This window comes from Nerophis lumbriciformis, linkage group LG27 (assembly GCF_033978685.3).
Source record: "Nerophis lumbriciformis linkage group LG27, RoL_Nlum_v2.1, whole genome shotgun sequence".
Taxonomy (NCBI): Eukaryota; Metazoa; Chordata; class Actinopteri; order Syngnathiformes; family Syngnathidae; genus Nerophis; species Nerophis lumbriciformis.
Window position 1 is genome coordinate 33,552,057 of NC_084574.2, and position 16,529 is coordinate 33,568,585.

The 16,529-nt window shown below is 38.7% G+C and overlaps 1 protein-coding gene across 2 annotated transcripts in view; it reads right to left on the reverse strand.

The window, feature by feature from the left end:
• Window positions 1-16,529, reverse strand: part of frmpd1a (FERM and PDZ domain containing 1a) — a 132,554-nt gene that overhangs the window by 51,009 nt on the left and 65,016 nt on the right. For both annotated transcript variants that reach the window (XM_061988048.2, XM_061988047.2), the window contains exons 5-6: window positions 14,930-15,032; window positions 14,779-14,824 (exon numbers count right to left, since the gene is read on the reverse strand). In XM_061988048.2, coding sequence (XP_061844032.2) covers window positions 14,779-14,824; window positions 14,930-15,032 — 149 coding nt within the window. The remainder of the gene's footprint in view (window positions 1-14,778; window positions 14,825-14,929; window positions 15,033-16,529) is intronic.

Genomic DNA, 16,529 nt, shown 5'->3' on the forward strand with positions numbered 1-16,529 from the left:
TACGACCTGTTAGGCCAGGCCATTCTTTGTTCAGAATAGAATAGAATAGAAAGTACTTTATTGATCCCTGGGGAAAATTCAGTACCACAGTTTGCTCACAATAGACAAGAATAATAATAAATAATATAATATATATAATGTAATATAATAGATTTGGGGTATTTTTTTTCTGTGTTTTTGGTTCACTTCCTTTCTTGTGCTTTTATTTTCTTTCCACTTCCTGTTCTGTTTGTGTTGTTCCTGCACTGGCTACACACACTGCTGCTTGAGCCTGTTTTCATCACCGAGGGGTGATTAGTAATTATGTTTTTCACCTGCTGCTAATCATCACCTTGATGCAATTTAAGCGAGACACATTTATTTGTCTGTGTGGGATCGTTTAAATCTTGCTTAACTACTTTTGTTTTTTGGTAGCTATCTGCAAGCTACTTTTTGGAGAAAAGTTATACTGCAAAGACAAGATATTTTAGGGGGAAAATGTGTGCACACGCGGGCCGTACTATTAAAATCATGGCATTCAAACTAAAAAATAAAGACAACTTCAGATTGTTTTCTTTGTCTTACTTTGGCCAAAAATAGAACAAACACATTCTGAAAATATTACAATAAAAATATAGAAAAAAATACCGGCAACGGTACAGTTTAGATCCATGAGTGAATTAATTTTGTAACTGAATACATTTACATATGCATAAAAATGTGTTTTCTTTTATATTAAATTTTTTTTAATGAATTAAGTAACGTTTATGACAACCTTTTTCCAAAACACAATATAGAATGTGAGATATAACAGGATAATGCATACATTTATCATTTGTTTTCACCCCAAAATGTACTGTGGGACCCCGTTTTTATGATTTTGAAAATTCCTAGCGCATTCGTGCGTGCAAAACAGCAGCAGGTGGCTGTGGCCTGCGGGCTGGTTGTGATACTAATCAAATATCATCCCAGGGGTCATGGATCATTAATTTGCGGGCCGTATCTGGCCCACGAGCCTTGACTTTGACACGTAGGGTTTAGTGCTTTCAACCGGAAGTACACGTGCCATTCAGTCTACTAGTCACCATTCTACTTGTCTGTCTACAGTGTAAACAACTCATTTCACAACCTTTATATTTGCGGCTTATAGTCGGTGCGGCTAATATATGGAGAGAGAAAAATTCTAAAATGTAGTGGGTGCGGCTTATATCCCGGTGTGCTTAATTGTCTGGAAAATACAGTAAGTACAAAGCCCAAAACCAGTGAAGTTTGCACGTTGTGTAATTAGTAATTAGTAGTTTGCAAATCCTTTTCAACTTATACTCAATTGAATAGACTGCAATGACAAGATATTTAATGTTAAAACTGAGAAACTTGTTGTTTTTTTTTGCAAATAATCATTAACTTAGAATTTAATGGCAGCAACACCTTGCAAAAAAGTTGTCACAGGGGCATTTTTACCACTTTGTTACATGGCCTTTCCTTTTAACAACACTCAGTAAACGTTTGGGTACTGAGGAGACACATTTTTGAAGCTTTTCAGGTGGAATTCTTTCCCATTCTTGCTTGATGTACAGCTTAAGTTGTTCAACAGTCCGAGGTCTCTGTTGTGGTATTTTAGGCTTCATAATGCGCCACACATTTTCAATGGGAGACAAATTGGTGACCCTCGCCCCATCCTTATTTGTGAATGACGGAGCATTTCATGGAAGCTGCTTTTACACCCAATCATCGCACCCACCTGTTCCCAATTAGCCGGTTCACCTGTGGGATGTTCCAAATAAGTGTTTGATGAGCATTCCTCAACTTTCTCACTCTTTTTTGCCACTTGTTCCAGTTTTTTTGAAACATGTTGCAGGCATCAAATTCCAAATGAGCTAACATTTGCAAACAATAACAACGTTTACCATTTTGAACATTAAATATCTTGTCTTTGCAGTCTATTCAATTGAATATAAGTTGAAAATGATTTGCAAATCATTGTATTCTGTTTTTATTTACCATTTACACAACGTGACAATTTCACTGGTTTTGGGGTTTGTACATTAAGGGTTCTTCATGTGTTTTGTGTTGCTGTTTTTTTCTCTCTCGTTGTGTTTTTGTGTCTTTTTCTCTTTCTCCCACCACACCCCTCTCTTCAGAGGTAGAGATGTGGATCTACTGCCGAGTGAATCTTTGTAGACATCAGTGAGTCCACCTTCCCTTGGCCTACCCAGACAGGATAAGTAGATTATCAACTAAATTTGTACGATGGAATGTGAGAGGACTCGATCATCCCGTAAAGCGAAGCAAAGTCTTTTCCCACCTGAAAAAACTCAAGGCAGAGGTAATAATCCTACAGGAAACACATTTACGCACGTCAGACATTTCTAGGTTACAAAGAGGTTGTGCATCACAAGTCTTCCATTTCCAAATTTACCTCCCAAGTGTCGAGGAACAGCTATTTTGATAGGGAAACGAGCAGTTTGCATCTTCAAAAGTAGTGGCTGATATAAACGGGTGCTTCGTTATCGTTCAGGGCAGGCTGTATATCTTCCTGGTGGTCTTAGTCGATATTTATGCCCCTAATTGAGACAACCCTGATTTATATAAGCAAATGGTTAGTAGTATCCGAGACTCAGACACACATTACCATATTGTTCGGACTATAAGGCGCACTTAAAATCCTTTCCTTTTCACAAAACTCGACAGTGCGCCTTATGACCCGGTGCGCCTAATCTACGGAATCATTTTGGTTGTGCCTACCGACCTTGAAACTATTTTATTTGGTACATGGTGAAATGATAAGTATGACCAGTAGATGGCAGTCACACATAAGAGATACGGGTAGACTGCAATATGACTCAAGTAAACAACACCAATATTGTATATGTTCCATTGAAAATATAGAACATTACATACGGCGCTCAAAAATCTATCAAAATGTTTTAGTACGACTTCGGTAAGCTATGAAGCTGCACCGCTTGATGGATTGTACTGTGCTTCAACAAAGGAGTATTATTATGGTGTGTGTATAAGGTAAAACATATTATCTGGCGTTTTGTTTCGCAATGTTATGCAAAAGCAACTTTTTTACCTTCTGGTTTCTGCTGATCTGTATTTGGGATCTGCATAAGTCCTGAAAATTTGCCCGTGTCTGCCTTTGTAGTCCGCGCTGCGATAAGCTTCTTCTTTTTCTCTATCTTTTTATTATGGGACATTAATCCTCCACTGTTGCCATTTGTAATATAAAGTAGTGTAAAGTTCTTACTTATATCTGTCAGTAAACTCACCATGAACGCGCTAAAACATACCGGTATAGTGAGTTTACATTATTCACCCAAGGAACTTTAGTTATTAGAAAGTTCCGGTCGGACGGTTTTTCACAGGACACATTTTCGGCGTTGTTGTTGCACGAGTGAGCCACAGATGAAGAGATGCTGCTGCGTTATTGATTGAAGTAAAGTCTGAATGTCATTAAAACAGTTAGCTCCATCTTTTGACACTTCTTCCACTCCCGTCCTTGCGCGCTACACCGCTACAACATAGATGACGGGGAGAAGACGCTGTCGAAGGTGAGCCACGTAAATAAGACCGCCCACAAAACGGCGCATCCTGAAGCGACTGTCCGAAAGCGGTTTGAAGATGATCTGTAAAACATAATCTATGCAACATTTTGACCAAAGAACCACATTTTGACCAAAGAACCATCATCACATGTTATGTAGACCACAAGGAAGGATTTTACATTTAGAAAAAATATATATATATATGACCCCTTTAATGCGCCTTATAACCCGGTGCGCCTTTTGTATGAAAATAGACCTGACTCATCGGCAGTGCGCCTTATAATCCGGTGCACCCTATGGTCCAGAAAATACGGTACTTGATATTGGGAAGAAATTTCAATACAGTTCTGCAACCCTCTCTTGACCGTTCTAAAATCTCAGCGAGTTCTCTCTCAAAATATGCTCATATTATTAAGACGTTTTTAGTGGCAAAACGGCAATGTGCTGTACAAAAAAAATAGTTTTTATTTTTTTCTACAGCACATCAGACATATTCAATGATTGATGTTTTTCCTTTTGTCAATACTTGGACTTTGGCGTAGTTTGTTTTTCCGAAATGCATAATAATTGGCCCGGACATGGCGTGAAGTTAAATACATGATTTAATAATAGACTATAAAAAGTATAAAAAAAGGCGCGCACAAGGCGGGGAAAAAACTTGGCTAATAAAACAAAACTAGCACAAAGGCAGAACTATGGAAAAAAGGAACAAACAAAAGGCGCTCACAGCGGAGGTACAAAACAGTGGCTTGAATAAACAAAAAACTTACGTGGCAAGAAAAGAGCAGCATGAACTATGACCTGGACAGTGTAAGCAGCGTGTTAAGAGTGCAGAGCATGAATGTGATGTCGCCAGGCCAACCAGCAGAAAATGACAGGCTTAAATAGTCATGTGGTGATTGAAAACAGGTGCGTGAGTTCAAATGACTCAGGTGCGTGAGTCGTGAGGACAGGTGAACTGATTGGTAGTCATGGAAACAAAACAGGGAGTGAAAAAACAGAAACTGACAGAGTGCAAAAACCAAACAGAACATAGCCAAACTAAACACGATCACCAAGACATGACCCCTTTCCACTTGTTAAAATGTGCAAATATGATAATGTAGTCACCACTCACCAGTCATCATGGAGCTTTTGGCTCCAGAACAAAACAACTGGTGTCTCAATCCTACACTCTTAGCAGAAAAATACTTTGTTAACTTTATTTAATCTCAGTTTGACTTTTTTCTTGAAACTAACCAGCTGCCAAATACCAACGTGTTTATTTTATGGGAAACACTAAACGTGTACTTGAGGGGTCAGATGATGGAATACAGGTCTCAACTGAACAAGAGCAGGTCAAAAAGCTTCATAGAAAGTTTTAAAATCAAGACACAGCCACCACGGACAGGGAGAACGTGCGAGTAGGTTGCTTTCTCATCAGTTACGCAAATTCTCGGCTGCCAACAATATCACTAAAATAAAAGCCACTGATGGCACCATTAAATCAGACACAAAAGACATCAACAAACAGTAACAGTTCAAACATTTTTACTCCTCCCTATACAGCTCGGAGAGTAGTCAGGCAAATAATTTTGTAAAAAATCTAGACCTGCCCACCCTAAGTGACTAACATAAGTCTAGCCTAGAAAAGCCAATATCTGAAACTGAAATTGGCAAAGCAATTAAACTAATGAAAAATAGAAAAGCAGCAGGCCCAGATGATTACCCTATTGAATTGTATAAGACTTTTGCCAGTAAATTGACTCCTTGGCTCTGTCTACACAGAATTGCTTAAACAGAAAAAGCTCCCTGCATCAATGCCCAAAGCCTCAATCTCTGTTCCACCAAAAAAAGATAAAGACCCAATTAAGTGCGAATCATATCGACCAATCAGCTTGCATACATGTGACCAGTGTTGGGACTAACGCGTTACAAAGTAACGCGTTACTGTAACGCCGTTAGTTTCGGCGGTAACTAGCGTTGTTTTTTATATTCAGTAACTCAGTTACCGTTACTACATGATGCGTTACTGCGTTATTTTACGTTATTTTTTATGTAGTATCGGCTAGAAACTGAGGATCTGATCGTGTTTTATGGCAGCGAAGCAATGACATGCTTCTGATTCTTCCTCTGCGCTCTCTCTGTGTGTGTGTGGGTGTGGGGAGGGGAGGGGAGGGGGGTGCGCAATACAACGTAAACCGTTGGCCAACCAAAAAGTAACCACAGAACACTATACGACTATACGGTATAGTGTTCTGTGGTTACTTTTTGGTTGGCCAAGCGGACGTGACGACAGGCTGTCCTCACTCAGGTCCGCACGGACCTGGAGGGGCGTGCCTTAAGTCCGGCTGGAAATCGGCAGAAATCTGGGAGAATGGTTGTCCCGGGGAGAGGCACTGAAATTCGGGAGGGTTGGCAAGTATGAGATATTCTCACTTCTTTTCTTTTGTCGAGCACAAAGAAAAGAACATTTTAGTTAAATGTAAGTTGTGTATTGGATCAAAGATCCCGTCTACTGCCCAAAACAACAATTCAAATCTGCCTGGTTAGGCTCTGTGTATGTCACGTGTGCCTTCCTTAGGTGAAGCCAGCTTTACAGCTATGTTGTTGATTGATTGATTGAAACTTTTATTAGTAGATTGCACAGTACAGTACATATTCTGTACAATTGACCACTAAATGGTAACACCCCAATAAGTTTTTCAACTTGTTTAAGTCGGCGTCCACTGATTCATGATACAGATATATACTATCAAATATATACTAACATCATAATACAGTCATCACACAAGATAATCATCAGAGTATATACATCGAATTATTTACAACCCGGGATGTGGGATATTGAAACAGTGTAGGACTGACTTGGTAGGATATGTATAGCAAGTAGTGGACACAGAGAGAGAGATCAGAAAGTATAAGAAAAAATGTCTACATTTGATTATTTACAATCTGAAGAGGTATTATGTGGAAAGGAGGGTGTTAGTTTAGGGTTGTAGTTGCCTGGAGGTGTTCTTTTAGTGCGGTTTTGAAGGAGGATAGAGATGCCCTTTATTTTACACCTGTTGGGAGTGGATTCCATATTGAAGTGGCATAGAAAGAGAATGAGTTAAGACCTTTGTTAGTTTGGAATCTGGGTTTAACGTGGTTAGTGTTAGTGTTATTATGCTGTTTGTTACTTATGTATGTTATGTTGTTCCAGTTTTTTTGAAACATGTTGCAGGCATCAAATTCCAAATGAGTTAAAAAATAAAGTTTTCCGGTTCGAACATTAAAAATCTTGTCTTTGCAGTCTATTCAATTGAATATAGGTTGAAAAGGATTTGCAAATCATCGTATTCTGTTTTTATTTACCATTTACACAACGTGCCAACTTCACTGGTGTTGGGGTTTGTACTTCAATGGTTGAAATCTCCACTTTTAAATGATAAATGAGCTATTAGGTTAATCTCCGGGTTGGGGAGGAGATCTTGCCCCAAGTGGAGAAGTTCAAGTACCTCGGAGTCTTGTTCAGGAGTGGGGGAGGAGTGGATCGTGAGATCGACAGGCGGATCGGTGCGGCGTCTTCAGTAATGCGGACGCTGTATCGATCCGTTGTGGTGAAGAAGAAGCTGAGCCGGAAGGCAAAGCTCTCGATTTACCGGTCGATCTACGTTCCCATCCTCACCTATGGTCATGAGCTTTGGGTCATGACCGAAAGAACAAGATCACGGGTACAAGCGGCCGAAATGAGTTTCCTCCGCCGAGTGGCGGGGCTCTCCCTTAGAGATAGGGTGAGAAGCTCTGTCATCCGGGGGGAGCTCAAAGTAAAGCCGCTGCTCCTCCACATCGAGAGGAGCCAGATGAGGTGGTTCGGGCATCTGGTCAGGATGCCACCCGAACGCCTCCCTAGGAAGGTGTTTCGGGCACGTCCGACCGGTAGGAGGCCACGGGGAAGACCCAGGACACGCTGGGAAGACTATCTCTCCCGGCTGGCCTGGGAACGCCTCGGGGTCCCCCGGGAGGAGCTGGACGAAGTGGCTGGGGAAAGGGAAGTCTGGGCTTCCCTGCTTAAGCTGCTGCCCCCGCGACCCGACCTCGGATAAGCGGAAGAAGATGGATGGATGGATGAATGGTTAATCTACGTCACAGCAGCTCAGACGAGGCACCAGGCAGTGTAGGCAGGGTTTGTTTCCAGAGCAGTCAGCCTGAAACATGGGTGTCCAGGACAGACGCGGAAGCAGAATTTTACAACCATGATCCGCAGAAAAGTGATTTTATATCAGATCGTAGGTGTTTTTTACCCTTTGCATTCATATTTCACCGTTTTTGTGGCATTTTTGTTGCGTTTTGCTTTAATGTTAAATATGTCAATTGAGGTGGTGGTCTGAGAAGTAAAATTGTCTTAAATTAAAAAAACATTTTTTTAAATTTTGTATAAATGCTCATGATCACTTAAAGATTCACATCGATAACTATCAGTTGAGTGCTATGAATCAAGGAGGGAAGTTGCTTCCATCAGCGGAGGCACAAAAGAGATTTATTGAAGTTCACTCACATATATTTAGTGATCTCATTCACCTAACGCATAAATCTGCTTCTGACATACTGATTAAAAAGCAGTACCTAGACACTTGTATACCAACCATGCATCCAACCCCACATACACAGAATGTGTCCAAATTGCCAAAATTATTAGAGATATAGTGAAGTGAATTATATTTATATAGCACTTTTCTTAAGTGACTCAAAGCGCTTTACATTGTGAAACCCAATATCTAAGTTACATTTTTAAACCAGTGTGGGTGGCACTGGGAGCAGGTGGGTAAAGTGTCTGGTCCAAGGACACAACGGCAGTGACTAGGATGGCGGAAGCGGGGATCGAACCTGCAACCCTGAAGTTGCTGGCGCCCCATATAGTGTATGACCTTGGTCATGGGGCAGTATGATACCTGACTGATACGTTGTTTTAGGAGTACCGTATTTTCCGGACCATAGGGCGCACCAGATTATAAGGCGCACTGCCGATGAGCGGGTCTAGTCAGGTCTATTTTCATACAAAAGGCGCAACAGATTATAGGGCGCATAAAGAAGTTGTATTATTTTATTTTTTTCTTAATGTAAAACACTTCCTTGTGGTCTACATAACATGTGATGGTGGTTCTTTGGTCAAAATGTTGCATAGATGATGTTTTACGGATCATCTTCAAGCCGCTTTCTGACAGTCGCTTCAGGATGCGACATTTTGTGGGCGGTCTTATTTACGTGGCTCACCTTCGACAGCGTCTTCTCCCCGTCATCTTTGTTGTAGCGGTGTAGCGTGCAAGGACGGGAGTGGAAGAAGTGTCAAAAGATGGAGCTAACTGTTTTAATGACATTTAGACTTTACTTCAATCAATAACGGAGCAGCATCTCCTCATCCGGAAACAACACCTGAAATGTGTCCCGTGAAAAACCGTCCAACCGAAGCTCTCTAATAACTAAAGTTCCTTGGGTGAATATTGTAAACTCACTACACTGGTATGCAGAGGTGGGTAGTAACGCGCTACATTTACTCCGTTACATCTACTTGAGTAACTTTTGGGATAAATTGTACTTCTAAGAGTAGTTTTAATGCAACATACTTTTACTTTTACTTGAGTATATTTATAGAGAAGAAACGCTACTTTTACTCCGCTACTTTTATCTACATTCAGCTCGCTACTCGCTACTAATTTTTATCGATCTGTTGATGCACGCTTTGTTTGTTTTGGTCTGTCAGACAGACCTTCATAGTGCCTGCGTTTCAACAAATACAGTCACTGGTGACGTTCACTCCGTTCCACCAATCAGATGCAGTCACTGGTGACGTTGGACCAATCAAACAGAGCCAGGTGGTCACATGACCTGACTTAAACAAGTTGAAAAACTTATTCGGGTGTTACCATTTAGTGGTCAATTGTACGGAATATATACTGTACTGTGCAATCTACTAATAAAAGTTTCAATCAATCAATCAAAAGTGTGAAGAAAAAAAGACCCTTTTTTATTTCAAACATACATCCTGTCAAAAGCATAAAGACTGACTGCACAGTTCCTGTCTTCACAATAAACGTGCCGCTCCATCGCTCCTGCGCTTTCAAAACAAGAGTCTCCGAAAGCCAGCGCAAACAAGCTAGCAAGCTACGGAGTTTGCCGCCAATGTATTTCTTGTAAAGTGTATAAAAACGAATATGGAAGCTGGACAAATAAGGTGCCAAAAACCAACCACTTTCATGTGGTATTAGACAGAAAGGAGGAACTTTTTTTCTCCTCCATTTGAAAACGTGGACGCTATCAGCACTACTGTCTGATTACAATCAATGCAAGTCATCAGAATCAGGTAATACACCAACTTATATTCTTGTCTTCATGAAAGAAAGGAATCTATATGTGTTAAACATGCATGTATATTCATTAAAACACATTTAACATGTAAACAAAAACGGCAAAATAAATAAATATAAATTATATACTGTATATATATATATGTGTGTGTATATATATGTATATGTATATGTATATATATATGTATATATGTATATATATATATATATATATATATATATATATATATATATATATATATATATATATATATATATATATATATATATATATATATATATATATATATATATATGATATGTGTGTGTATGTTACTCATCAGTTACTCAGTACTTGAGTAGTTTTTTCACAACATACTTTTTACTTTTACTCAAGTAAATATTTGGGTGACTACTCCTTACTTTTACTTGAGTAATAAATCTCTAAAGTAACAGTACTCTTACTTGAGTACAATTTCTGGCTACTCTACCCACCTCTGCCGGTATGTTTTAGCGCTTTCATGGCGAGTTTGCTGACAGATATAAGTAAGAACTTTACACTACTTGATGTTAGAAATGGCAACAGCGGAGGATGAATGTCCCATTACAAGAAGATAGAGAGAAATAAGAAGCTTATTGACTAAGGTGTCGCCACAGAATACAAAGGCGGACGCGCGCAAATTTTCAGGACTTATGCAGATCCCAAATACAGATCAGCAGGTACCAGAAGGTAAGAAAAGTTGCCTTTGCATAATATTGCGAAACAAATCGCCGGATAATGTCTTACCTTATACACACCATAATAATACTCCTATGTTGAAGCACATCAAGCGGCGCGGCTTCATAGCTTACCAAAGTCGTACTAAAACATTTTGGATAGATTTTGAGCGTCGTGTGTAATGTTCTATATTTTCATTTGAACTTTCAAAATGTTGGAGACCCATCATAGTGCAGCCTACACTTATCTCTTATGTTTCACTGCCATCTACTGGTCACACTTATCATTACACTATGTACCAAATAAAATAGCTTTGAGGTGGGTAAGCTCAACCAAACTTATTCCTTATACCAGGTTATAAGGCGCACTGTCGAGTTTTGAGGGAAAAAAAAGATTTTAAGTTAAGTTAAGTTAAAGTACCAATGATTGTCACACACACACTCGGTGTGGTGAAATTATTCTCTGCATTTGACCCATCACCCTTGATCACCCTCTGTGAGGTGAGGGGAGCAGTGAGCAGCTGCGGTGGCCGCGCCCGGGAATCATTGCGCCTTATAGTCCGGAAAATACGGTACTTTTCTTAAAATCAGAGGCGCTGTCGGGAATTCTGGGCCAAATGATAAAGCCCCCGGCCCCACTCAACACCAGCCAGTCAGGGGCCTTTTTTTTCATTTTTTTTTTCAGGGGCCTTAGGAATTGTCCCAAATATACCACTCTACACGGCGGCTTTCCTTAACTTTGTTAAAATCCCGTCTTGATCTTGTGAACCCAATATCATTTTTCATCACACCCCTAAGATATGTATGTATGTAGAACAATGTACTGTGTGTATTATACATCTGATATTGTTTATTATGATGCAGACTGACTTGGCTTTTGTTTTCAGCATCAGTATAGTAACACAATCATACACAATTCGGTCTATTTTAATATTAAAATTAAAGCAGCTCACATACAAATTGGTTTTAAAATCATCTGCCAAAGAAAGATAACGGATCGTCAACCATGCAAATTGATAAATCAACTATTGAAAGAGTAAATGAAACCACATTTCTAGGTATGATGATTGATGATGAATTGAACTGGAAATCTCATGTAAAAAATATACAACATAAATGAGCAAGAAACACGTCAATAATGAATAAAGCAAAACATGTTCTAGACCAACAATCACTTCATATTCTCTACTGCTCGCTAGTGTTACCATATCTGAGTTACTGTGTAGAAATATGGGGAAATAACTACAAAAGTACACTTCATTCATTAAAGGTGTTACAAAAAAGATCAGTTATAATAATACATAATATTGGATATAGAGAACATACAAACCCTTTATTCATCGAATCGAAAATACTGAATTTCCACGACATAGTGAATTTCACAAACATCTAAAATTATACACAAAGCAAACTATAACCTGCTACCCAAGAATATACAACAATTCCTCTCAACAAAAGAGGAGAAATATAATCTTAGAGAAAAATGTAATTTAAAACATTTGTACACACGTACAACACTTAAGACCTTCAGTATGTCATTATGTGGAATTCAATTGTGGAATGGATTAAGCAAAGAAATCAAACAATGTACTAATATTATAATGAAAGTTGTTTAAATCGGGATCCATGTTAATCAACATTAAACTGCCTCAAGTTGTTGCTCTGATTAAATAAAATGACAAAACTTTTCTTCTACATATAAAAAGTGCAACATTAAAACAGTTTCAAATCAACTCAGCCTCAGATTAAATTTCTCCCCCCCCCCCCCCCCAGCCTGGCTAACTTGGCAATAAGAGGATATATGGGCTTATTGTTCTTCCACCATAGAAGTGGGTCAAAATCTAGTTCTTAATGCTATATGGACTTAAATCTGCTGCTATAAAAACATTTGTTATTGCTTTAGCCCTGCCTGACTCGCCGAGGAGAGGCTGCTTGAATGCATTGGTGACGCTTCAAATGGGTTAGCATGTTTGACGTGTTGTCAGAAGCAGCTGCTGAACAATGTCGCCAAACCTCCGTCCTCCATTGTGGTATCGCACCGAAGTGTTCCCAAACGGAAGGTCTTAACGAGGCAGGAGGGTCTTCCAGCTCTGGCTTTTACATGTTGTCGTAGCCCGGTCGTTGCTAGCATGCCGTGTGTTGTGCCTCAGTGTGCATTGTTTACACAACGTGCGGTGCGCTACTTAATATGTCCGTGTGGAAACTCGTTCGGTACACCTCCGAACCGGACCGAAACCCCCGTACCGAAACGGTTTAATACAAATACACCGTCACACCCCTAACTAATATGATCCACTTCAAGAAACTCTTCAAACTTAAAGTGTTTACAAAGTACAAAGAAGAAGAACCATGATAAACATTCTGAATATATTTCATCCATCCATTCATTGTCAAGATAATCTTACTTATCTCACCATATATATGCTCACTAATTATTATTTATTTATTCATTTTTATTGTTATTACGTATGGAGTATATAGTGAATACATTGATAACAGGAAGTGAACAAAAGTTTGAGCAACTGCTATGCAAAGCAAACGGGGTAGGATTTAAGACTGAAACGACGCGTCGACGTAGTCGACGTCATCGGTTACGTAAATATGTCGACGCCGTTTTTGTGCGTCGGCGCGTCGCATATTTACGTCACTCTACTTTACTGTCATGGCGGAGCGCAAAGCAGACGATGCGAGCGAGGGGAAAAAAGCACGCCAAAAGTCGTCAAAAGTGTGGGAGTATTTCAATAAACGGCCTAATAATGTTGTTGTATGCACACTGTGTCGAGCGGAAATGGCCTATCATAGCAGCACAACGGCTATGAACGAACATTTGAAAAGAAAACCCCCGACAGCGTTCTTGCCATCACCATCAACAAGTCAATCGTCCGCGTGCGTGTACGTTGTCATTATTACACAAAAACATGAATGTGTCATTTGTATCTGCGTTGCAAATTCATAAACTAAAGCACCGTTTCGCTCTGAGAGGCGCGTTTGGCGTGCCTGTTCAGTGTTTACAAAGACGCGCTCCTCTTTAACGCTGTGGAGAGGCGGCGGCGGCGAGCGAGCGGCGAGGCGGGGCGCGCCGCAATCGTGCCCAGGTGCGCGATCCGCGCAGTTGGAAGAGAAAAGACTTTGTGTAAAATTAAAAGATTGTAAACCTGGCAAAGCCGTCTGGCGTTCAGTCTGTCGGTCCTGAAAGAACCCCACGGCACAAGACGTGTCACAAACGCCAACGTTAATTAGTTGTGCAAATACCTTTTACAACATTAACAGTTACATATACTATGTACAAACGAACAATTAACTTTCACTTTAATCATACTATCATTGTTGTGTTATTAAGCAAAATAAGCAATACTTTTACTTTTGTTGAAATGTTTACACTGTACACTTTTTTGTATTGGATGTTTAGCTTTATTTTTGCACATTTTAGCAAATAAGCAATACTTTTACTTTTGTTGAAATGTTTACACTTGTTACAGAATATTTCCGTTTTGCACTTTTTTGTATTGGATGTTTATCTTTATTTTTGCACATTTTAAAGCAAAATAAGCAATACTTTTACTTTTGAAATGCTTATACTATTCCAGAATATTAAGATTTGCACTGGATGTTTACTTTTATATTTGCACATTAAAAAGCAAATAAGCTACTTTTAATTTTGTTAAATGTTAAAAGTTTTAAATGTTTACATTGTTACAGAATATTTTGTCATGTTGTTGTCAATGTTGACTGAGTGGCCATACTTTTTTTTTTGTAAATAAAAGCCATGCCTTTTGAAAAAACTGGCCTACATTTATTTTTTCCTCTTCATTTTAAATAAAAAAAAAATTGGTAAAAGGAAAAATAATCTATAGATTAATCGAAAAAATAATCTATAGATTAACCGATTAATCGAAAAAAAAATAATCTATAGATTAATCGATAGAAAAATAATCGTTAGCTGCAGCCCTAGTAGGATTAAATAAGCTCTGCTTCTTCCTACTCCTTTTCGAACATGTTGAATAGAGGAACTGGAAATTGTGATGTATCATGTTGTGTGCATGCATGTTCCAAATAAACACAACTTAATTCAACACAACTCAACTATTCCAATCTCTTTGAACGTCTGCCACTGAACAGACTTTGTTTGGAACTACCAATGTTATATGGAATGTACACATCAATGGAGTTGAATACCCCGAGTGCTACAAGGACTCAAACTTGGTGATAGTTTAGACATTGTGACTTACCAGCATTGTTCGGAGAATTGTCACAGATAAAGTATCTTCACACTCTCTGAAACAAAAGGGAGAGCAGCTGTTTAGATACATTTCAAAGACTCCTTAATGATGGGTGTTAGGTGTGTATGTTGATGCTTGTGTACACAAATGAAGTGTTGACCTGATTATTTCTGCAGCTTGCTCAGAGGTCAGATCATCGACAGCGACATTATTGATTTTCACAAGCTGGTCCCCGGGGAAAAGCCGACCATCTGCCGGACCACCTGGGCACAGAACATGTCCTTGTGTTGTCATATTTCAATTTGTTTTTGTTTTAATACTGCAGCTTGCAAAATATGTTTATTCAACAGTTTACCTTTTCATCCTACTTATATATATTTTCTCATAAATCTCTTTAAAGCAATTTAGTGAATACCATCTTTTTCAAGATTGCATTTATCTCCATTATTACATGATAATATTAACATCAATAAAAATTAAAGTATGAATAGGTTTGGATATTCAATAAAGGGTGACTATGGAAGGGAATTGGGGGGCATTCAGTTGATTGTAAACATATTAGAAGATAAATCTCATAAACCTCCAGTACAGTACATCACAATGGACTATTTTAGCACAGAATATACAAAACCCAAAACCAGTGAAGTTGGCACGTTGTGTAATTTGTAAATAAAAACAGAATACAATGATTTGCAAATCCTTTTCAACTTATATTCAATTGAATAGACTGCAAAGACAAGATACTTAATGTTTGAACTGAGAAACTTATTTTTTTTGGTGCAAATAATCATTAACTTAGAATTTAATGGCATCAACACATTTCATAAAGTTGGCACAGGGGCAAACTTTTGATGATATTACGGACCGTAGATGGTGAAATCCCTAAATTCCTTGCAATAGCTCGTTGAGAAATGCTGTTCTTAAACTGTTCGACAATTTGCTCATGCATTTGTTCATAAAGTGGTGACTCTCGCCCCATCCTTGTTTATGAATGACTGAGCATTTCATGGAAGCTGCTTTTATACCCAATCATGGCACCCACCTGTTTACAATTAGCATGTTTGAAATCTACGTGAAAACTGATACAGTTATGCACAAATGGCTGTGAGAAGGGAGTGGAGCTGTAAAGCATACTTGCCAACCTTGAGACCTCCGATTTCGGGAGGTGGGAGGTGGGGGTGGGGGGCATGGTCGGGGGTGGGGTGGGGGGCGTGGTTGGGGGCGTGGTTAAGATATATATATATATATATATATATATATATATATATATATATATATATATATATATATATATATATATATATATAAGAAATACTTGACTTTCAGTGAATTCTAGCTATATATATATATATATTTTATTACATATATATATATATATATATATATATATATATATATATATATATATATATATATATATATATATATAAAGAAATACTTGAATTTCAGTGTTCATTTATTTACACATATACACACACATAACACTCTTCTACACATTGTTGAGTTAAGGGTTGAATTGGCCATCCTTGTTCTATTCTCTGTCACTATTTCAGAACACACACATTATACAAATATACATTATAAAATCAATAAGAAAACGGGAGCTCTAATTTGGGAGTCTGAATTAGGATCAGAAGTTCCTATATAAACATTGCGCACTCACGTCGCCTTTTTGTATTGATTACTGCAGCTGCGCACTGGATTCATTCACAAATACAAACTACAACTCACAAACACTTTAGAGTTAGGCTCCACCATCA